This window comes from Acomys minous, assembly GCF_964271855.1.
Source record: "Acomys minous genome assembly, chromosome: 3".
In the NCBI taxonomy this organism is placed as follows: domain Eukaryota; kingdom Metazoa; phylum Chordata; class Mammalia; order Rodentia; family Muridae; genus Acomys; species Acomys minous.
Genome location: NC_140485.1, coordinates 118,198,973 through 118,221,858, shown reverse-complemented (window position 1 = coordinate 118,221,858; position 22,886 = coordinate 118,198,973). Strand labels below are relative to the sequence as shown.

The 22,886-nt window shown below is 43.7% G+C and overlaps 1 protein-coding gene across 2 annotated transcripts in view; it reads right to left on the bottom strand.

Moving 5' to 3' along the window:
* Positions 1–9,032: 9,032 nt before the first annotated feature.
* The window catches only part of MYB (MYB proto-oncogene, transcription factor), a 34,640-nt gene continuing 20,786 nt past the window's right edge, over positions 9,033–22,886 (bottom strand). For both annotated transcript variants that reach the window (XM_084777567.1, XM_084777568.1), the window contains 2 exons: positions 22,207–22,314; positions 9,033–10,351 (listed from right to left, as the gene is read on the bottom strand). In XM_084777567.1, the coding sequence (XP_084633693.1) occupies positions 10,235–10,351; positions 22,207–22,314 (225 nt within the window). In that variant the 3' untranslated portion in view covers positions 9,033–10,234. The remainder of the gene's footprint in view (positions 10,352–22,206; positions 22,315–22,886) is intronic.

Sequence of the window (22,886 nt, the reverse complement as noted above, 5' to 3'; positions counted from 1 at the left end):
TAGGAAGTGGTCCCCTCAAGATGATTCATCAGTTCAAGGCTTGGTTGCCAGCTGATCAGCTTTGGGACCTGATCGGCTCCTGAGAGTGCTGATGCCATCAGAAGAGAGCACGGATCCTGCAGCACTTGGCGACAAGGTTCGAAGGCAAGGTTTCTGTTAGAGTCAAGTTGGTCAGGTGGAGGCCAGGGTCTCATGTCTGGCAGTATTTACTCTAACTGACAAGGAAGTAACAGGTAGTAACAACACACTGGGTAACTTTTGGAGGCTAAAGAAGTTTTTGTTTTGTTTTGTTTTGTTTTTTTTTTTTTTTGGTTTTTTGAGACAAGGTTTCTCTGTGTAGCCTTGGCTGTCCTGGATTTGCTTTTTAGACCAGGCTGGCTTTGAACTCACAGTGATCCGCCTGACTCTGCCTCCCAAGTACTGGGACTAAAGGTAGATGACAGGAAATCTGTTGTTTTTCATAACTTTAAACTTCGTTTATCCATAAGGGATTTGTTCTGAGATTCACAACGAGTACTGCAGACAGAAGCAAACCCTATATATAGTCTGTGATTTTACCTACCAATCTAGGCAAAATTTAAGTTATAAATTAGATACAGTGTTATTAGCAACATATAGTAATTGTCATACTATACTGCAATAGAAGCAACTTTAAATGTATGAATTGGTTATTCTTATATTTTTCCTTCTCTAAAAAATGTTTTTATTTAAGTTTAATTTATGTGTTTTGGTGTGAGAGTGTCAGATCTTGGAGTTACAGATAGTTGTGAGCTGCCATGTGGGTGCTAGAAATTGAACCCGGGTCCTTTGGAAGAGCAGGCAGGGCTCTTAACCACTGAGCCATCTCTCCAGCTCCTGATTTGTGGTCATCCAATGCTGAAACCCACGTCTTTTCCAAAACTTAATAAGCTGGTTTGGAACTGGATATATGTTTCATAAGAGGCCTTCAAAATACTATTCATTTCTTGCATGACATCTTTTTAATCTGGAAAACATTGAATGGCAAAATCATAAAAAGCCACTTAATTAAGAAAATCATATTTGTAGTCATGCTCAACTTTCATGTGTCTTTATTCTGCTATGACTTTTCACTGTTGATATATTTGGATTTTCTCTCCACATTCTGAGGTTTTTTCTTTTCTTTCTTTCTTTCTTTTTTTTTTTTTTTTTTTTTTTGTTATTTTGTTTGATTTTTGAGGGTTTCTCTGTGTAGCCTTGGCTGTCCTGGACTACCTTTGTAGACCAGGCTAGCTTTGAACTCACAGCGATCCACCTGCCTCTGCCTCCCGAGTGCTGGGATTAAAGGTGTGCATATCACCATGCCTGGTCTGAGAGTTTGTTGTTGTTGCTGTTTCAAAACAGGATTTCTCTGAATAGCCCAGGCTGTCCTGGAACTCTGTAGACCAGGCTGACCTCAAACTCAGGATTCCAACCCTCCTCTGCCGCCATACTGATGGAATCAAAGGTGTGCACCACCATGCCCGGCTCTACATTTTAAACACTCAGAAAAGACTTTAAGGTCAAAGTAGACACCCATCCACTCCTTGTCTGGATTCCACAGTTAACACTGGACCATAATTGTTCTGCTGCCTTCATCCATCTATCATCCATATCCATCCATCCATCCATGTCTTGTAACCATCTGTGGCCAGACAGGTCAGTAACCGGGGACGACGAATGCATGTGAAGAACGCTGCATGGTGAGCAAAGTTCTGCCCCTTCACCTCATTACCAGGACCTGCAGGCAAAACCACCGACGACCTGAAAAGTCGCCTTCAAAGGAAGGGTGTCGATAAGAGCATCGAGTACCCTCAGTTTCAGGATGACTGAGGCAGGATGAATGGAGGCACTGCCCAGCTGCTCTTAGAAAGGCCTGGCAAGAACGCAACTCCTGTCTGCTGGCCTAGAGAAGGTTCCTTTATTGGTGTTCTCACTCTGAGTCATAGTTTTGAGCGCCCCTTTTTTGTTAAGAAAGAAGAGAACTTCTGGGACTTCCTTCTCGCTTGTGATAAAAATCAATTATAATCAAGGACGGGGATCAAGGACTTACGGGATGTAGGATGACAGAGACCAGCCCCATGGGTAGGGACCAGTGGGGACAGAGACCAGTGGGGTAGGCGTCCAGGATAAAAGGCAAAATGCACTGAGCACTGAGAACTAAGAAACACACAAAGAGATAGAGAGAGCGGGCAATGCCATGCAGGGAGAAGGAGCAGTCGGCTATGGGGTTTGGAAGTTCGACCCTGGAAATAATAATCCATTACTGTTTGGAAACTGTAATAGAGGGTGCCAAGCCCTGTGATCGATGATGGGTTCCAAGCACTTGTTAACCTTGTGCCTCGTTCTTCCCTGAAACGGAATCCATAGCTAGTGCTATCAATGTATTGGGGATGTACGGCCCAGGAAACCCACAAATTCCAGTGGATGCTGCCTGTGCAGTGAATGGGATGAGTCCCTGTGGCCTCACTTCAGGCTGTCAGAGCATCTCTAGGGGCTGTAACCTGCCTGGGAGCAGGCATACATCAGGAGAGCATCTAGAAGGAAGCAGCTAGAAGGGTAGAAAGAGAAGGCCATTCAGGGACGGATGTAGTCAAGTGTCTTGCAAGGACAGTGACTATAGCGAGATGGTAGATGTGACCTTGAAGAAAACCATCATTGAGGGACAGGCCATGGAGCCAGAGTGGCTGGGAAGGAACCATGGTTGAGCTCTGGGAGTAGAAGACCACCTGGTAGTCATTTGACCAATGGAAAACAGACACCTAAAGGCAGGAAGTAAAGCAGAGGCCTTAAAGGGACACTGGCCACTGGTCACTGGTCACTGGTCACTGGCTTACTCCTCATGTCTTGCGGAGCCTAGTTATTTATACAACCCAGGACCACTCAGGAATCGCACTGCCCACACTGGCCCGCTCCCACATTGATCATTAATCAAGAAAGTGTACCACAGACTCGTCTGTAGGCCATTCTTCCTTCTCAGATTACTCTAGCTTGTATCAAGTTGACAAAGAACTAAATGGCACAGGAGTCCAAATTTATTTGTAGATGAGCAGACCCAGACCCAAAGAAATGAAGTGTTTATACACAGATGCCCAATAAGGTAGAAGTGATGCTAACTCAGAATATTTCTTACGGAGATGCTAGCCAGCATTTGACTATGAACTTTCCATGTATTTTCTGAGCACCTACCTTAGACTGGGTCATAAGACAGAGATAGTAGAAGGTCCCCCCAGAACAGACATGTAGCTCATGAGTCAAGCACACGGTTGAGGTGCACCTGGACAGGCTTCACAGAACCCTTCTTAGCTTCCGTTATGAATGAAAAGAAAGATTTTTTTCTAGAATCTCTGCTGGGATGATCCAAGGTTTCCCTTTATTTTATGCTTCTTGCCAATTATATGACTATGGGTTTATAACTGTTTCAATGACAGAAACACCAGTGAGTTTACAGAGACTTCTGAAACATGGAAAGAGACACCTTAGATTTATTTTTCCTCTTTTATTGAAGACAGATTCTTTTCTCATACAAAATATACTGATGACAGTGTCCCCTCCCTCTCCTCCTCCCAGAATCTCTCCATCTCCTGTGTCATTGAGATCCACTGTCTTTTCATCACTCATTAGAAGAGAACAGGCTTCTAAGAGATAACAACGAACATGACAAAATAAAATACAATAAGATAAAACAAAACCCACCAGATTAGCTGGGTGTGGTGGCGCACGCCTTTGATCTCAGCACTTGGGAGGCAGAAGCAGGCAGATCTCTGTGAGTTCTAGGTCAGCCTGGTCTACAAAGCGAGTCCAGGATAGTCAAGGCTACGTGGAAAAAACGCTGCCTCAAAAAACCAAACCAACCAATCAAAACCAAAAACCCCACCAGATTGAAGTTGGACAAAACAAACTGACAGAAGGAAAAGAGCCCCAAGAGAAGGCACAAGAATCAGAGAGCCACTGTTTTTTAAAAAATATATTTTATTAATTTATTCATATTACATCGCAATTGTTATCCCATCCCTTGTACCCTCCCATTCCTCCCTCCCTCCCATTTTCCCCTTACTCCCCTCCCCTATGACTGTGACTGAGGGGGAAAGAGAGCCACTGTTAACACACACAGGAGTCCCATAAAAGTACTAGTATGTTTGAGGGTGTCCAAGATAATACTCCTGTCTATAATCATGAATGGTACACATCATACTTGCATGACCTTAGTGTATTTGTGAAATACATATACTCAACTGAACTCTGTCTTACACTGGAAATGCTGAACTAAAAAAAAAAAAAAAACTTGAAAAAAACAAATGAGTCTTAGATTCTAACCTGAGTAGCTGGATGGGTTCTGTCCATCCATAGCTCGGTACTTAGCTTGCAGGTTCGTCTCTGAGGGCATTGTAGACCTGAGAATCTCACAGCCTGTGCTGTGTGTTCCAATGGCTTTGGGCTACTGAAGCTTTCCTTAAGTTTTTCTTATCTTGGATCTGAGAACTTCTGTATGCTTTGGAACTTTGTGCAGGATTAAATACTTCCTCCATTAGAACAGAAACTCAAGCAATGGAGATCAGCAAGTTCATTGCAGCCTGGTTCAGAAACAAGGGCTCCTCTGAAAGAGGGCTTTGCTTTGTTTCCATGCTAAATTCATCAATATATAGATCCTCTTTTGATACAATAAGGGGAACAGAACCATAAGGTAAAAAGAGGTCCAAAGGTACTGTGAATGGATTATGCTCCCTACAAATGTAAAAACCACACAACAGATAGACCTGAGGGCCAAGGTGTAATCAACACTAGTAACACACTAAAAGTCTACAGTTAAGACAATCCTACAGCTGTGGGCTGTTTTTTCTAGTGTCCTGTTGTAGACTAGTGGACATTTTCATAGGAACTGAAGGTCTTGAAGGAAGGTGAGATAAAAACCACAGGCTGCAGTTTGTTCACGAGGCAGGGTTTTTGTAGTTCAATTCCCTCAACCCGCCTTTGTTAGAAACACTTGGTGGCTGTTAAGCACTGGTGACTTAAGAGTCCACATGTCACTCACCTTTGACTTAAATTCCTGAGGGTGAGACAGAGGATTTCCATTCTTAACACCGTTCTAAGTCTCTGATGTCCAAGAGAAACCCAAGAACCACTGACTATCAGAGTGTGTTCTGGTTAAGGACAGAATACTGTAAAAAGAACTTTCATTTGCCTGTTGTAATTGTTGTCTCGGAGGCTTACTGCCTCAGTCTGCTAACCTAGGCCTAGTCCTAGAAGCTTCTAGCCTCCCTACAATCTAACCTTGGCCGAGAATGTTTTCAGCCTCGGAGACTGACAGCTGAATAAGCTCACTCTCTTTGTTGTTCTTACTGAACTCTGGCTGGCTGGTTCAACTCAGCTGTTCTGGCTTAAACACTCCCAGCTGACTGATTCAATCTGCCTTCCTCTCAGGCCCTGAGATGTTCTGCTTGGCCTCAAACTAACTCGAGCAAATCTGCTCTAATCTCCAGGCTCCTTCTCATTCTCTGGCTTGTTCTGTCTTCACCTGTGTCTAGCTTGTTCTCTCGTTCAACTTCTCTCTGTAAAACAGCCTCCTCTTCTTCCTCCTTCTTCCTCTCTCTCTCTCTCTCTCTCTCTCTCTCTCTCTCTGACTCTGTCTCTCTCTCTCTCTCTCTCCCTCCCCCCTCTCTGCATTGCCCCTTAAGTAGCTTTCCCTTTCCTTGCCTGTCTGCTAGATTAAAGGCGTGTTTGTATTCCAGCCAGACACACAGACCTAGAAGGTCTTTGGATGTGATCTCTTGCCAGAGCAGCCACGTTCTGATTAACATTCCTCTACAGAGTACAATATAAAATTAAGTTGAAATTTCTTCAAGAACAAATGTTGGAAAAAATTTCTTAATAATGAATATAAAAATACATCAAGTTTTCAAAAAATAACCAAGGATTATGCCATATAAAGATTCAGTGGAAGGTTTGTCAGGGAAGGATTTGGATAAATTACTGGTTGAAAATATTTAGTTTCTAAAGGAGAAAATTGTTCCCTGCAATCACAACATCTTCCTGAGCCAATTTTTACTTTGTGGATTATAAAATTTGAAATGACTTTTCATGAAGCACAAATCAAAGATGTGTGTATGCGCGCGCGTGCACGCATGTGCACACGTGTGAGCAGTTAGATTTTCTAGAATTAGAGCATCTTCTAAAATTAAGCAGCAGGAAATATGCTATGAAAAATAAATTAACTGGCATGGAATTTGAACTCTGATCATCCCTCCCTACTAAATTGAGGATTAATTTTATACTGTATGTGAATAAAGGGTTTGAGCAGGATGACTTCTGTAAGTCAGATATAAATTAATCATTTTATTTCTCCACCTAAAAGCCTTTAATAACACCCCATATCGCAAAGAACAAAGTTCAAGCCTCAATTCATGGCCTCCTATCTTTCCTCTTTCTTTTTTTGCCAGATTTCCCTTTCAGTTCCTCTACACCCCTAGGCTGTTGCTGGAAACCTCCCTCCTGCCCTCACTGACAGCGCAGTAAGCACTCGGCCAGCACTGAACCTCTGCCTGTATCATTACTAGCAAAGGATGTGAATGAGTGAGTGTAAGATATGCTACATTACAAAGCAAGAAGTTGCGGGAACTTGCCATTCCACTTGCATATACATTACATAAGAAGGATTAGTCTATGGTACAGTGACTGACAATGTTAGGAAAGAATATTTGTATTTGTATTCAAAACATTTAATTTGTACCCAGGGACAGGAGCTTCAGGAAGCTTTCCCTCCCCACCTCCAGGCAGCAGACAACATTTCCCGTTACACATCTTCTTCAGAGTGCTCATCAGCCCTGACATGTACTTTCATACCCAATATAAACAGAGTGAAGTTAGAGAGATGAAATGGAACTTGTGAAAGTCACAAAGATGGGACCAGGCAAAGCCTGAACTACAACCAGACTTCCTGAGACTCCAGAACAGATGAGGCAATACAGTGGGCCCAGCACAGGACCTCGGTGATGTGCAAGTCCTTCAGGAACTTAGTCCTTGGCATCTCTTGCATCTACTAGTCCTGTCTGAGGCCAGAAGGCAGATTGGTCCTTTCAGTAGCTCTCCTGTTCTTAGATGCCACTTTAGCGTAACTCACTGTACAGTACCTTGGAGAGCAGTTTCTCATTTAGGTAGTAAATACACTACTTCCATGTATTTTGCTACCTGAGTTTCTGTCACAGAGAGTAGGATCACTAAAACACGAAACAAAACAAACTCCCAAGAGTTGGGTGTACTGCCCCATGCCTCTAATAGCAACCCTTGGGACCTGGAGGTAAGAGGTTTAGGAATTCAAGGCCAGCCTGGGTTACAGGTGACCCTGTTTTAAATAAGCAAGCAAGCAAGCAACCAGCCAATCAACTAACAAAATAAATCAGGCCCTTCTGTCACGTGAAAACACAACAAAACAGAGCTTTCTATGAAACAGGAAGCGTGCTCTGGCCAGACACAACATCCACCTGCAAGACACGGGTCTCGGGTTTTCTAGCACTCAGAACTATATAGAACAATATGCTGGAAGGCAATGAGTTGGAAGCCTGTGACCACTGCCTTCCTGAAGCCACTAGAAAAATCTGGGTAGCAGAAGAGCCATTCACAGTTGTCATTTTCCCTGTTACTATGGCTTACATACAGGTAAGGGTTTACAGAGGACCGAACCCAGGTCTTCACATCATCAGCTCTTGTCCTGCTACCCAGACATACCCTGAGCCCTCTCACAGTCGGAAGCCATCCTTGATGCCCACACTCAACATCTCTGGCGCTCAATCTGACACACTGAGCTAACCAAGTGATCATCAAAGGCTCCTTTTTCTGACCTAAGGTGCCCAGGTGCCTCCCAACACTCAGGACACGCGTTACTCATCAAGACAATCGAGATTATAAACCAGCTCTAAAGACTAGTCATCAGATCTAGCACACCCTCGGCCTCGCGTGTACTGACTGTGCTATGTGTTTGAAAACTCATAGTTGGAGTTTGGAGCTGAGCAGTGAGAAGCAGCAGCTGTCCCAGGGGTTCATCTGTAAAATGGGGGACCCAGGCTAAACGGACCACCCTGGGATGCCTGTCTGTGGACCCAGGCTAAAATGGAGCACCCTGGGATGCCTGTGTTTGTTACTTTTCATAACTGTGAAAAAATATAGAAGCAGCTTGAGGAATGATGGATTTTTTTTTCTTTTTGGCTCACAGATTCAGAGATGTCAACCCATTATGCTGGGAAAAAAGAGCAGTTTACACCAGAGTGGCCAGGAAGCAGAAAGACAGCCTTTGCCTTCCCAAGTATTATCGGATTTCTCAATGTCTATTAAGTTCCATGACCTCCTCTTCCATACAGCATGATCCCAGCAGTACCCAAACCTGCCTACATCTGTTTAAATATCATTTTAAAGGCAAGCTGTGCATTCACGGACACCTATATGTCTGTGTTTGGTGGAGGCAGGGGACCTGTGTGCCACAGCTCGGGTCTGTGGAGGCTAGAGGTCAACTTTGGCTGCCAGTTCTTTCCTCCCACCTTGTCTAGAGCAGGGTCTCCTAGCTGTTTGCCATTTCCTGTGTCGGCTTGCCAGGTGCAAACTTTCAGGGATTCCTCTGTCTCTGTCTCCCACCTTGCCACGGACATGGATGCCTTTGCCTGGGTTTATGTAGCTTCTGAAGTTGGGAACTCAGCTTCTTATTCTATGCGGTAAACACTTTCCATGCTGAGCCAGCGCCCCAACTCAGACAGCAGTGCCAGCTCTAAGGACATCTGCCTCCCCACCCCCCACCCCCGGTTCGAGCTTCTGAGCCCTTGCCTGACGCGCTCTCCCAGTCTTCCAGTTGTCATTGGGACCATTGGGACCATTCTGTGAGCTACGTGACTTGGCTTGTCTTTACCTGTGGGGACGACTCTCACATGAAGTTCAGATAGTAAGCATATTTTTTTGAAAGAAAACAGTATTTTAAGTTTGCTTCATTTTCCCTGAATGTGTGACTTATCGCTCCAATTCCCAAGAACGAGAGAATCAGGATGTACGTAAAATAAGGGCAGAGCTTTATTTTGCTACAAGGCAGTAAGTACACTGTCGTTTAGGAAGTCCGGGGCCAGCCAGCCACCTTGCACCAAATGTTCTCAAGGCAGAACTGGCTATTGACTCTCGTGTTTGTCTCCTCCCCCCCCAAAACACAGGAACCCTGAGTCAGTTCTGGGCCCATACATACACTTAAAAACTACAGGGGATGCCAACAAAAACTCAGAATGCCTGAGTGAATGAACAGTCAGGCTGAACTCAAAACAAAACATATGACATGACCAACATAAATCTCCCAAAAAAAAAAAAAAGAAGTGCAATGCATGCTTTTATAAACCAACAATAACAAAAAATACTTTCCTAAAAAAAATGAAAACGTACAACAAATGCAAAAATCTCCCAAATAAGTTTTCAATTACAAAAGGAAAAGGTATATATATATAAAAATAAAAAAAAGTCTGAAATACTAGTGCATAGTCAATTACCTAACACCAAGTCTCTTTTCTTTTCATCCAAGCTCTACTGCCCTCTCTGACACTAGCAGCATGTCTAAGGCTAAGACCATAGCAGCGTCCATTTGGCATTTACAAAATTAAATTACTGAATAAAAATATATTTTTTTATAAAACTATTTCATACAGTAATAATTTTTAAAGCAAGCTAACAACAAACCCTCATGAAATGATTTAGTACAATAAATGCATTTCCAACAAACGAGCTCTCACAAGCTCCGTTAACTGTTACTTGGTATTTAGCCAATACTCATAATAATGCTTTTACTGCTTTTATAAAACATTGATGTGTTTGTTTAGTGATTGAGAAACGTGAAATTCTGGGATATTTCTTTGTGTAAATTTTTTTTTTAAATTTACCAGTTAAAAATACTGATCTGTTGGGTCCTGTAAAGTACAAATAAATCATTTTTCATATATATTTTTTAAAAATCTGATTATCATATTAACAAATGGTTACAATCCATTACCTAATAATTTAGGCAAGACTGTTATTCATTAATTTTTTTTTTAATCCTTTTTAGTTGGGTGAAATCCAGCGAGATTTCACGCAACTAAAACGCACTTGGTGCTGTTCTCAACTGTTGTACCACAACAAAAATAGCTTCTTCTCTCAATCAGGAAGCGCTCCATGACGAAGAATGTATGTCAAAAGTCAACTTTAAGTGTTCTGAAATCTATAATGCTCTTCTGGAAATGCCTCACATGACTAGAGTCCGAGTTGGGAACGCGTTCACATATTTTCGAGTCTGTCCGGAGGCTGTCATGTGGTCCTCTGTCTTCCCACAGGATGCTGGTTCCCAGGCACCACCGCAGGGCTAATGGGGGAGGAGGGAGAGAGAGAGAGAGAGAGAGAGAGAGAGAGAGAGAGAGAGAGAGAGAGAGAGAGAGAGGAGAGAGACATGTCAGGGTCAGATTGCAGAGCAGGGGCTGCAAGCCAAGGAGGCTTCCCTATCCCAGTGGGCGGCCTAGGACTGGACTGCTGGGAGGGGAAGCTGGCCACGCTAGGATGCCTTGGACACTCAGAGCTGAGTGGAGTGGACTTTTCTAAGATGGAACCTCTTGTTACTGGAATACCTTCTGGCTCCTAGGCAGTTGAACAAGGTTGGAGACAGCCGGGTATCTAAGGCAGGTTCTGAGCCATTACTCAGACTGATGGGCATTGAGCCAAGAAGCTTACTTGATTTCTGCAACGCATCAACACCTGATAAAACCTACACACATTCCCACATATGTGTAGAATATATTCATGTGTTGAACTACAACCCCAATTCCTAGTTTAGCTTACTTTGTTTTGCGTCTTTCTTTTAGACAGTCTTAGGTATCTCAGGCTGGTCTTTCGCTCACTGTGTAGCTGAGCTGACCTTGAACTTCTGATATTCTTGCCTCAACCTCCCAAGGGCTGGGTCAGGGTTGCACATACGGCAGAGAAGTTTTCTACCTACAGAGCTACATCTTCAGACCTACTTTAGCTTAACTTTTAAGGAAACATTGTTAGTCACAAGAAAGAACCAATAAAGAGCATCATCCAGGCACCTGGGACAATGCACATGCGGGGCTATGCACATACACAGGGCTATGCACACATGGGGCTATGCACACACAGGGCTATGCACACACGAACGTGTGTGTAGTGCAGTCATCTGATGCATTCTGATAAAGTTTGAAGATAGCTTGCCCAAGCCTATGCCATGCTGTGCACAGCAGTGGCTTGAGCCCCGGTCGGCCTGCTGTACAATCCTGGCTCCCGCCATTCCCCCATGTCAACTCAAACTGAAATATGTACAGCTTATGTCCAACTTAATCCACAGAATGAATGACAGTCCCAAACGGTATTATTTTCCCCAAACAATAAGTTTAGTCACAACATTCTTTGAAATGGCTCTACACCAGCAGTTCTCAGCCCTTTTGAGGGGTCGAATGACCCTTTCCCAGGGGTTGCCAAAGACCATCGGAAATCAAAGATTCATAAATTACAATTCGTAACAGTAGCAAAATAGTGGTCATGAGGCAGCACCAAAAATAATTTTATGGCTGGGGGGGGGGTCACCACACTATAAGGAACTGTACTAAATTAGGGTTGAAACATTAGGAAGGTTGAGAACCACTGTGAGATGACTGTTTCGCTGGACTCAAGTGTGCAGCCCGAGCACACATACCTGTGCCTGGCGCTTCTGTCCACACAAAGACCCTATTTTAGTTTTATTGACTGCGTACTTGCTGGGGCTAACGTTTTCTGGTACAGCCCAGAAATACAGACGGAAACATGAACTCGCCTAAAATAATACAATTTAGTGGTTTTGTATTGGAACAGTAAATGGTTCCAATTACTGAGTTAGTGCCTGTAGTCATTGTGGCGAAGTGTGATGCATGCTAACTAGTGGTTGAGAGGTAGTAGTTCAGCAAGGTGCGTCATCTCCACGGAAGTGGGATGCAGTGCTTAGGCAACACTGGACACCCACAGGACTAGGAACTAGTCCTGAAAACCAAACGGCGGGGGAGGAGGCCTAGCGCAGTGTCTTAACCTAGCGATATCTATGTGTGTAGACTTTAAATTACAGGGATATACAACAACAAAAACACGCATCTTCAAAAAAAAAATGGAGCAGAAAGAGGAGCGAAGGAAGAAAACATAGAAGCAAAAAGGGATTATTTCTATTTTTCTCTTAAGAATTTTTCTACTTAAAAATGTCTGTTCAGGAGAATCTTACCAACTATATTTGCAATTTTGACAAATCTCCTACACAATCATCCCTGAATTCCTATTTTGTTCTTCCTCTAGGACTATATATTTAGGCTGGAATCAATACTTAAAGAAGGTACCATACATTTTTCATGTGTGCTTTTGTGGGAACTTTTCAAATAAGCAGGTTCTCCTATCAGAGTGTTTATAAAGATAAAATAAATAACATACCCAAATCCTTCAGCACACAGCCTGAGGCTCAGAGCCTCGTGCTAGTGAGAGGGACCAGGAACACCTGGTTCCCGGCGTGCCCGACAGGAGTGTGCGGAGAGGGCCCATGGCCAAGAATCACTGTGGATAGAAAAGCCCACAGCATGGGCTAAGCAGTTCTTTCCGCACTAGGAGAGCACACAGTAGGAGAGCACACAGTAGGCACATCCCACAGTGAATGTGACAAGAATGAGCGAAGCAAGGTCAGACAGTTGGGTATTATGGCTAAAGGATCAAGTGAGGCAGATAGCGCAGTGAGTGGAGTATTTATTTACTTTGCAATGAGGAAGAACCTGGCTTTGATTTCCAGAAACAGTGTTTAAGGGGCGGGAGGGGGGGGGGAGGGGAAGGGGGGGAGAACGGGGAAGGCTAGGCATGGTACTTGAAATCCTAGCTCTAAGACAAGGGGCTCCCTGGCCAGCCTTGTCTATTTGAGGAGTTCCTTGACTATTTGAGGAGTTCCAGGCTAGTGTCTCAAAAAAGAGGGCATAGGGTAGGGTGCAGGGGCTAGCCTCTGGCTGCCACATACACACAGGTGTGGTACTCCCAAAGACAGAGAAAGAGAGAGAGAGAGAGAGAGAGAGAGAGAGAGAGAGAGAGAGAGAGAGAGGGAGAGAGAGGGCTTTTCCTCTTGAATTCGAGGCCTTACTGAGACTTCCTCAAGCAGGCGATAGCTCTGACAAAACAGGATTAGGTGTTTTACTGTTGACGGCAGTTTTTGAATACCATCACCCAAGTCTCTGTTTGTTTCCGCTCCCTACATTTTTGCTTCCTTTACTGTGACGGAACTGATAGGCACAGCAGATTCTGCACGTGAATTCTGGCTCCCTCTCAAACCTTGGTGCTCTGCAGAAGTCAGCCTGTTGGAATTCATTTAAATGTTAATCATCCCACCAGGCCCTCCTCCTGCTGCAGCCGGCACCCTGAGTCACCTTGCTTATCCTGTAAAGCATCTTTCATTGCCCCTGGGCAGAAGTGAACTATAAACAGCCTGTCAAAAATTTAACCGGGATATCCTGTTAAAGCACTTTGGCGGGGTGGGGGTGGGGTGGGGGTTGGGGGGGGGTGGGGAGGTGTGGGGGGGGAATCTAGACTCTCTGCAGAAGCAGAATGAATGAAAGAAGACAAGACCATGTCCACAGGTGGTTTTCTGCCAGAATTAGATTATCTTATCATTTTCACTTAGACTTCACATAGCTTTTCCATCGGGCTGAACAACTGCCAACATTATTACATTCACACAGTAACCTCATACAATATCTGCTGAAGTCAAAATGCCTGGGGAACTCTACTTTGCAATGAGAAGACTTAATAATACATCTGTATAAATTTGACATATACATATATATGTAAACTTGTGAGATAACACTATATTTTTAATTTTGTTTTTAACTAGTGAGCATGGGTAGACGGTGCGGTGCCTGGAGAATCAGAAGTAAGAATTCTCTTTCGTAAAGATTCTATTTAATTCACCCAAAAAAAAAAAAAAAAAAACTACTGGCCTTATCCTGAATGAAATTCTGAAAGTCAGAATTCCTTCTCAGAAGGACATCTGTTTAAAATGCCATTCTTACAGGTGTCATAGAAAAACCTTCCTTGTATCTTAAGCCAAGAGGGTGCTAAGGTAAGATCAACAGGCACCAAATTCCCTGTCTAATAATCACTTCCCTGTGGCTGCATAATCCAATGCTTACAGTTTCAGGGTTCCTCCTCCATGAGGAGGTGCGCAAGGCAGATGTGACTGGAAGTTCCCTACCCATTGGTGCCTCTATGTCCCAGGCTAAATTCACAGCTGCTGGTGTAGAGGGATCTTGTGCAGATATGGGCTTTGGCCCAGATGTCTCAAGAGTTTTTCATTCTTGATGTTTACAGGTGTTCCAATAACTTATAATGTTACAGCTTGTCGTACCCCAAGTTATTGGAAGGGCTGCTCTTTACTTGGACACCTCCTAGTATCTGATTATTAGCAGTCAGACAACTGGCAAATTGCTCTGAATCAATTTATCTTTCCTGGCCTCCCCGAGGCAGATTCTATCTCAATGTTTATTTTAAATGTCATCAAACAAAGTATATGAAGAGTTCATGTCTTGCAATGAGTGGGGCAGGGCAGACCGACTTGGCTCATCGGAGAGCCACATTTTCCTTGCCCTCTCTCAGCTCCACACCTGAGATACACACAGAAAACCTTCTTGATTTTTTAGCACCAGTTGAAAGCAGGTCACTGAAATACTTCTGACAGTGACATGAACTTCTGCCAATGAAAGTGGAAAAATAGTGACCAGACAGAGAGTATCAAGGGTAGCGAGGATGCCCTAGGGAGCAAACCAGCAGCAAAGCAGATCAAAACACTAAGAATGTTGTCTGTTGTCTCTTTCCCTGCTACCACAACAGCACAAAACAAAACAAAACAAAAAAAACTCAGGCCACCACCTGTTTAATCTCCACTTACCAAGAGGCCTGACTACCTGAATTTCTGAGCGGGTTGATCAGCTATCTCGTTTAGTGACCCACTGACTTGTCTCTGCAAGGTGGGGCAGGGAACAGTATGCTTAAGTCACCACAACCCAAGAAGCCCCGGCAAAAGGGAGAACTCTTTCTTTGCCCTTTAATTAATTTATTATGATTTTTTAAAGATGGGGTCGCATGTAGCCAAGGCTATGTAGAAACTTACTTTGTAGTAACAGAGCTACGTCGCCTTTAAAGGACAGAGACTGTGTGCAGTTTTTTCCTGATAATAAATACCATGGGAACACAATGGCTTGTGTGCTGCCATCTTGGAAACAACATTTAATTCATTTAATTTACTTCATTTCATGAATTCAAGTCACCCCAACTAGGGAAGTGGTGGAGCCCAGAGAAGAATTCATAGCTCTGAGTGCTGTCTGTGATGAGGAAAGGCTCAGCCTCCTTGTTTGAAAGGCATAAACATTTATAAACCAGTCATCTGCAGATGAGTATCAACTGAAACACACAGAGCCAGAAAGCCAGGAGAAAAGTGAGTTTCGATTTTGGTTAAAAGCCCTGTAAAATTCTCTGATCTTTTGAGAGTGTGTTTAAGTAATAAAGTCAAGAAACGTATTTAAACTCATTGTGTTAAAAAAAAAAAAAAAAGCATAAGGCTCCTCACAAACCAAGTCAGGAAATTAAAATTTAAGGCTGTCATTCTGTGGTTACAAGAGAGATAAGGGAGGGAGGGGGAGGGGGAGGGGGAAGGGGAGGGGGAGGGGGGAGGGGGAGGGGGAGGGGGGAGGGGGAGGGGGAGGGAGAGGTGTCAGGCTGCTTATACCATGAACGTAGTTTTGAATCGGGCAATAGGAATGTCTACCTTGACGAGTGTTTATTAGCATAAAGTGTGCTTTTCGACCTACTACAGGAAGCACAGAAAAGCAGGCAAAATCCCCCCCCCCCCAACCAGCTCTCTCAGCTCTGCCAGGACACTGAGGCCTCCCTCAGTAAATCGGACTTTCCTGAGATGAACACTCATTCTCTCTGCTCCTCCATTTGGGACCACTGTGTACACTTCTAGGACCTAGCCTGCACCCCACATAACTTGGGGAACAGCTGAGGACTAATAAAGACAGGAGAAAGTCTTACACACACTGAACTGCTGGAAAGGCACAGGCACCAACCGTGTCTCAAACTACAGGAGTGCGTTCGCTTTTACAGCTTAAAAGGAAAGAAAAATGTCTAAGAGAGAAAGAAGCCCAACACTTATGCATAAGCAACTTCAATAAATTCCTTCTTAAAACAGGGTAAGACACTATAATTTAGGAAGCAAAACCTACATGCCTGTGCGCAGTAGCTCATAAACTTGCTTATGCGTCAGTTCAATCACACAAGTAAAATAAATGCCTTTCTTTTGATTAATAGAGAAAATTAAATAAAATTTAATTCTGAGAGTCAGAATATTAAGGAGTGAGTGTTTATAGTCTATGGTAATGGTGTGGTGTTATACAGGAAAATATTTTTTAGACTCTGAAAATACATTTGGATAAGATGTCATATTGTCTGGGGTGACATTAAGTGGCTCACAAAACTAGGTAAACATGGGTCATCTTGACTAGTTAATTGAACAGGGGAGACACACTCTTAAAATCGGGCAGCACTATTCCCTAGGCTGGGGTCCTGGACCCAGGCTGCACATGCTCAGAGAGGCTCTACCATCAGCTATAGCTCCATCTCGGCTCCCCGTATTTCTAACTTCAAAATGTCAGGTGTCTTACATATAGATGTGTTTATTCAGCTACACTACATGCATTAGAAATAAAGGTATAAAACACTCAGTACGTGGACCCTGCCATGATAGTAACTGTTCTGTCAACGGTTGTTGTCAAAATCAAGCCTGTGATTATTAAGACTAGGTTGAATTACATTTGCAATTAAGTGGCAATGTTTTACATTTTATAAAACATTCAAGTTGTAAAATATTTGTGGAATTGCATTTTGTTATTGAAAGCTGGCCACAGTGAATTACAACTTATAACCCCCACACTCAGGAGGCTGAGGCAGGAGGATCACCACAAATTTGGGTCCAGCTCGGGCTACATAGTATATAGAAAAGACCCCATTTCAAGAAAGTAAAACAAAAATAATGAAAACCTGTGTTGTGACAAAAATATTTAGATGATTTGGCTAAAGATCCATTTAATATTTAATTTATTAAAAGTACAAATTAGAAAGGTTACAGAGTATATAAAATGCTATTTATTCAATGAAAGGGTTGACAGTGACTAACAACTTAACGTGGTCTAGGACCACTTAGGGGGCTTTGGGTGCCCTGTGCTGGATTATTTAGATGACTTTAGCCTTTGGGCATCCTGTGAGGTGGTTATCTAGATAAGGTTAGCCTTTGGGAGTTTCTTTGATGGGTTATCTAGACGAGGTTAGCCTTTGGACATCCTGTGAGGAACTATCTAGCCGAGGTTAGCCTTTGGAAGTTTCTTGGTTAGTTAATTGAACAGGGAAGACACTCTCTAAAACTGGGCAGTGCTATTGCCTAGGCTGGGGTCCTGGATTGTATCAAAAGGAGAGAACAAACCGACCACTAGTGTTTACTGCTCTGTGCTTCCTGACTGGATGGGCGGTGACCAGCTGCTTCAGGCTCCTGCTGCCAAGATGCATGGTACCTCACACTCCGAGGCAGCATAAGCCCTTCCTTCTTTAATTTGCCTTTGTCAGACATTTATTTCACAGTAAGAGGGAGAGAATCGAAGGATGCCAAACAGCCAGACTATTTCATAAGTGCACAGTCTGCTCACCAACACCATGGATGAGAGATCTGCCTAACTAGACCCAATTGAACTATCAATGGAAACACAGGAAATGGTGTCATGTTTAAACAAACAAAATTACCCTCGCATGAAAAACTGTGGCTCTCCCTGGGTTACTTGCGGGCAACTGCAGTCAGAAGACGTTAGAGGATCTGGAAATGAACAACTCATAGCGCTAAACTTAAATTACAGTACAACATTGTACTTGTTGTATTTCCCTGTGTGTTGTTGTTAGTCTCGCACTGTATGACATGAATGTAAAAGCGTGATGTTTGATATCAACCACAGATCAAGCACCGCTGTGGGAAAAAAAAACAGCCTGATGGGTAAGGAGGAACACGCACAACTATTGTTGGATAAGAACATTAGGAATGCGTTTAAATATTCGGGATCACTTGATGCATCCATCAATAATTATCATAAAATATTTGAAACAGTTTAGAAACCACAGGTGTGTCTAGACGCCCACGGTGATAAAGCCCCACACTAGTCTTTAAAACGCTAGCAGCATTAAAGATTCTGCAGTAGGAAGCCGGAGAACTGGCTCAGTGGGTGAAAATACTTGCTGCAGAAGCCTGGTGACCTGAATGTGGGTTTCCAAAACCCACGTAAAAGCCAGAGACAGCAACTCGAGCATATGTTTGCTTGTGTGGAGAGGCTGGAGAGTGCCCATAAGCTCATGGGCTAGCCACCTTGGCTTACACTGTGGGGAAGAGACCTTGCCTCAGACAAGGTGGGCAAGGTAAGGGCTGACACGTTCACTCCCTATTCTTACTAAGTTTTATATCTATCCCATGATCAGCTCTGAATAGTTAGGCCTAACCACTGTTTGGCTAAACTGAAAACCAATTTTAGGAGCATAATCATGAGTTTTCACTATACAGAATGATTACCGTCACCAAATATGTACTCACACATTTACTCTGAGGATCAGAATGCTCCTTCTTTTTCTCCTCCTTTCCTCCCTTTCTTTCTTTCTTTCTTTCTTTCTTTCTTTTTTAGACATGCACTCACTGTGTAGCTCTGCTGGTATGGGATGCTCTAGGTAAACCAGTCTAGCCTTGAGCCCAGCGATCTGCCTGCCTCTGTTTCCAAAATGCTGAGCTTAAAGACACGCAGCCTCACGCCAGGCTACACTTACCTGTATTTAAGTAAACACAGGCTGAATCTCAAGCTAGGCCACAAAGATACGCATGCAACTTAATGCAGCTTAAGGCCCGAACAGCATCAGCCAAAATTCTATGCTTTGAAGACCAAGGGCCAAAGAACACAGCAAGGTTCCGTCTGCAGCAGGGATCAGCTCTAGATAAAATAGCTACCCTTCGCTCTGATATCCCTTTAATACCAGGCCTGTGTCCCACCGGGCCTGGATGAAGTGTGTGTGCTCTTTTCTTTATCTCCATGCCTCTGTGGTATTCTGAGTTCTTTCTGCGTAGGGCCAAGCCAAGACTGACTGCCTCAAGAACTGACTTTGTGTGAATACTGGCCTTCTCTTTCCCAGACTCCTGCCTATGCCCATCTTTCATCAAAGCAGTTAGTATCCGAGGAAGGCTACAGGGAAGTGATCCAATTGAATTAATAAATACCGTGCCTACAACTCATGCAGTCATCTGTGTTACCTAAGAGGTGATGACAACTGATTTCTCCATGTCCTGTGACCGAAGCATACGGTATCTTCACCAGCAGAGTCTTAACAGCAACCAAGAGCCACGCATGCAATAGCCTGTATCGTTTTGGCATCTCTAGGATACCTCTGACCAACAACTAGCGGGGCCTTTGAATCTAGAAACCTATGGCTTCTAAAATAAGCATACTCCCCTTTGTAGGGTAATTTAAATTATATATGTTATTACATAGTTTATGAAATAGTAGATATCCACGTGGCTTTTTCAGACATCTGTAATGTTAGCTGTCTTTCTCTTAACCTCATCCCCTTTTCTATCTTCTCACCTCTGCCCCACCCATTTCCCATTATTCCTTATTTTCCCCTCCATATCACCTATTCCCCTGCTTAAGATCTTTCTTCCCAGCCAAGTGTGATGGCGCATGTCTGTAATCCCAACACTCAGGGAGGTAGAGACAGGCGGATCTCTGTGAGTTCGAGGCCAGCCTTGTCGACAAAGTGAGTCCAGGACAGCCAATGATACACAGAGAAACCCTGTCTCGAAACCCTCCCTCCAAAAAAAAGATCCTTGCCCCCTCCCCATCAATGAACCCTTTCTAGATTCCTAGATTATACAAGTAATCCAAATTAAACACATAAATGTAATGGTTCAGCAATAAAATCCACACGAGATGTTTGTCTTTCTGGGTCAGTACCAACCAGGAAGGGTCCTCCATGCTGGCTAGTTTTCACAGTACTGGAAGATGCTATGCAGGCTAAGAGGGCAGTGAGTGACCATCAGATTTACCCAGCTGTGAACACTGTGAACTGCAATAGTGACCCACTCGACAAGATATGCCCATGACTGCAACAGCAGCGCAAATGCTACAGGGGTAACCAACTATTTTCTTGTTAAATTAAAACCTGCTTCCTAGGAGTAAGCATTTGCCTGCAGATTTGGCCAAGAGCTCCCTATGTATGCAAATGCACTACTATTATTTCGCTAAATGGGAACGGTGTTAAGCTGTCCTCTAAATTCACCACCCAGGCTGGAGAGATGGCTCAGAGGTCAAGAGCACTGACTGCTCTTCCAGAGGTCCTGAGTTCAATTCCCAGCAACCACATGGTGGCTCACAACCATCTATAATGTGATCTGATGCCCTCTTCTGGTGTGCAGGTTTACATGCAGGCAGAGCACTGTATACATAATAATAAATGAATAAATCTTTAAAAAAAAAAACAACTCACATCCCTCTACCAGTATATTAGTGAAGCTCTCAGACCTCCTCAGAGATGTTTGTTGGGATACTGAACGGTGGCTAAAGCAGAAACTCACAAGTGGTCAAACTGGAGCCAATAGGTTATCAACGATAGGGAGTAGGTGACTGAGACGTTGTCAGTTGCAAATGGAATAGCTATGTCACATCTCTTTCCAAGACTAAGGAGCCATTACAGAAGAGGGGATAGAAACGACTGTAAGAGCCAAAGTTTGGGGAAGTCTGAAGCAAAATATGGTCTTCTGGGCACGACAAGACCTTTGCCACTCATGAACCTACAGAGGAGGCTGAAGCTGACTGAACAAGGTCCAGCCGTTTAACATTGCAGAGTGGAGGGGGAAGCTGTTCAGGGGCCCTCACCCTTAGCTGCAGAGCTACGGGAGGGCAGCTGATGGCGTCTGTGGGAGGGAGGGAGGGTCAGTTTCCTCTAAGGGTGTGAGGCTCCTGGCAGGTTGCTCATGCTGCTGTGGGTGGTTCCACTCCCAGAAGCATTAAGAGTAGCACAAGGTAGACTCAGTAGGGTTACTGCATAAAACAACAGCAGAGAAGCTGGGAAGCTGGGAAGCTGGGAAGCTGGGAAGCTGGGAAGCTGGCAAGCTGGGAAGCTGGCAAGCTGGGTGGGGACTAGGGAGGTGAAAGTGGGTCTCAGAGGAGTCGAAGGGACGATTTGGAGATAGATAGATCAAAGACCTAATAAAAATATTTTTTAAATGATAGAAAATATCACAAGTCCCTAAAAACACTTAAGTTTTAAGATTCTCACCACTTGGGGTGAGCAGGTACAGGAAGGTCTTACAAACAGAGAGGTCCTCTCTCCAAGGCTCCCATCCTTTACACGGCCTTTGAACTCACAGCATCAAATAGGACTTGTTACTTCTAACTAGGCTGTCTGCCTGCTCGGGTAGTTCCCCCCTGAGTAACAGTCGGGGGAACAGAGGGGAGAGGTTTGCAGCTGGCTGGGTGGTAGGGCTATTTGATGCTGGCGGGATGGCTTTAAGTTATCTGAGGGTACAAATTTGCATTCTTATTTACCTTTGGCTTAGGATTAATTTGGGATTTGTTGTGTTTCATCAATACACACCCACTCCAGAGTTACAAGGGACATCTCTTTGGATAATAAGACCCAGTGACAGATGGCCCTTCTTGTTCTCATAGTCAAACGAGTTGTAATAATCTCCTAACTAATTTCACATTTCGTTAGGACTCTAGTCTCTGAACTCTTGGTTGCTTAATGATAGAGCGCACATAATAAAGTTCTGAAACAACAACAAAAAAATTAAGATAGATATTTTAAAGATTGTTGAAAAGCAGAAGGAGATACTAACACAGCCAGGGCAACACATGATCTCAGTCTCAGTTTAAAAAAAAAAATGTTTCACTTCATCATGCTTGGGGGCCCTGACTGAACAACAATTTCCAGTGTCCCTCAAGAGTAGTAACAAAAATACCACAGGGTGACTTCTAGACAGAGGTTTTAAAGCATCATTCCTTTATACCTAAAACACTAAGAACAACATTAAGGTTTTCAGTTAGGAAGTTTTAAGACACCAAATGTTAGAAGAGTCGTTACCTGCAAGGGACCCACCAGGGGCCTGTTTTTAGGCACTGTAAAGGCTTTGGGAACATAGTCTTCGTCTTCTGATACCGGCGTCATGAGAACAGAGCTTGTAAGAATATTCTAAAGGGGAAGGAACCATTTGAAATTGAAATGACATGGGAAAATGCAAGAACGAACATAGGCTTAACTCTGGTGAGTGAACACGCATTGGGATGCCAGTTTCTGCCAGAAACCCCTTTCTCTCTGAGTTGAAAGGAGCCAACTGGCCCCCCTATCGCATTGTTGCAACCACCACCAAACAACCCCACCTAACTCTAAGCGTGTGGCATGTACGCAAAATCTATGTACTAAAATCAATCTATTAATCCACGCCTCTAGAAACAAGAGACGCACTAGTGAGAACTCTTTATGTTCTATACTGGCACACACAGAAGAATCTGAGTTCTGTGCATCAGCAGCAGGACGCTACAGTAATTGGTACACTACTGAAAGTGTGCCATTTGCAGACATACTTTCAAACCTCTAAGGCGGCACCGCCCAGTTAAGGATATAATAATTGAGCGACTAAATCACTAGGCTGCCCAACCGTGGCAGTTGCTTTACCGAATGTGAAAACGTCATTAACGTTACTTTGAGGATTATGTGAATTAGTTCACCTAAAGCCCTTGAACTAGTACTTGCCAGTCAGTACA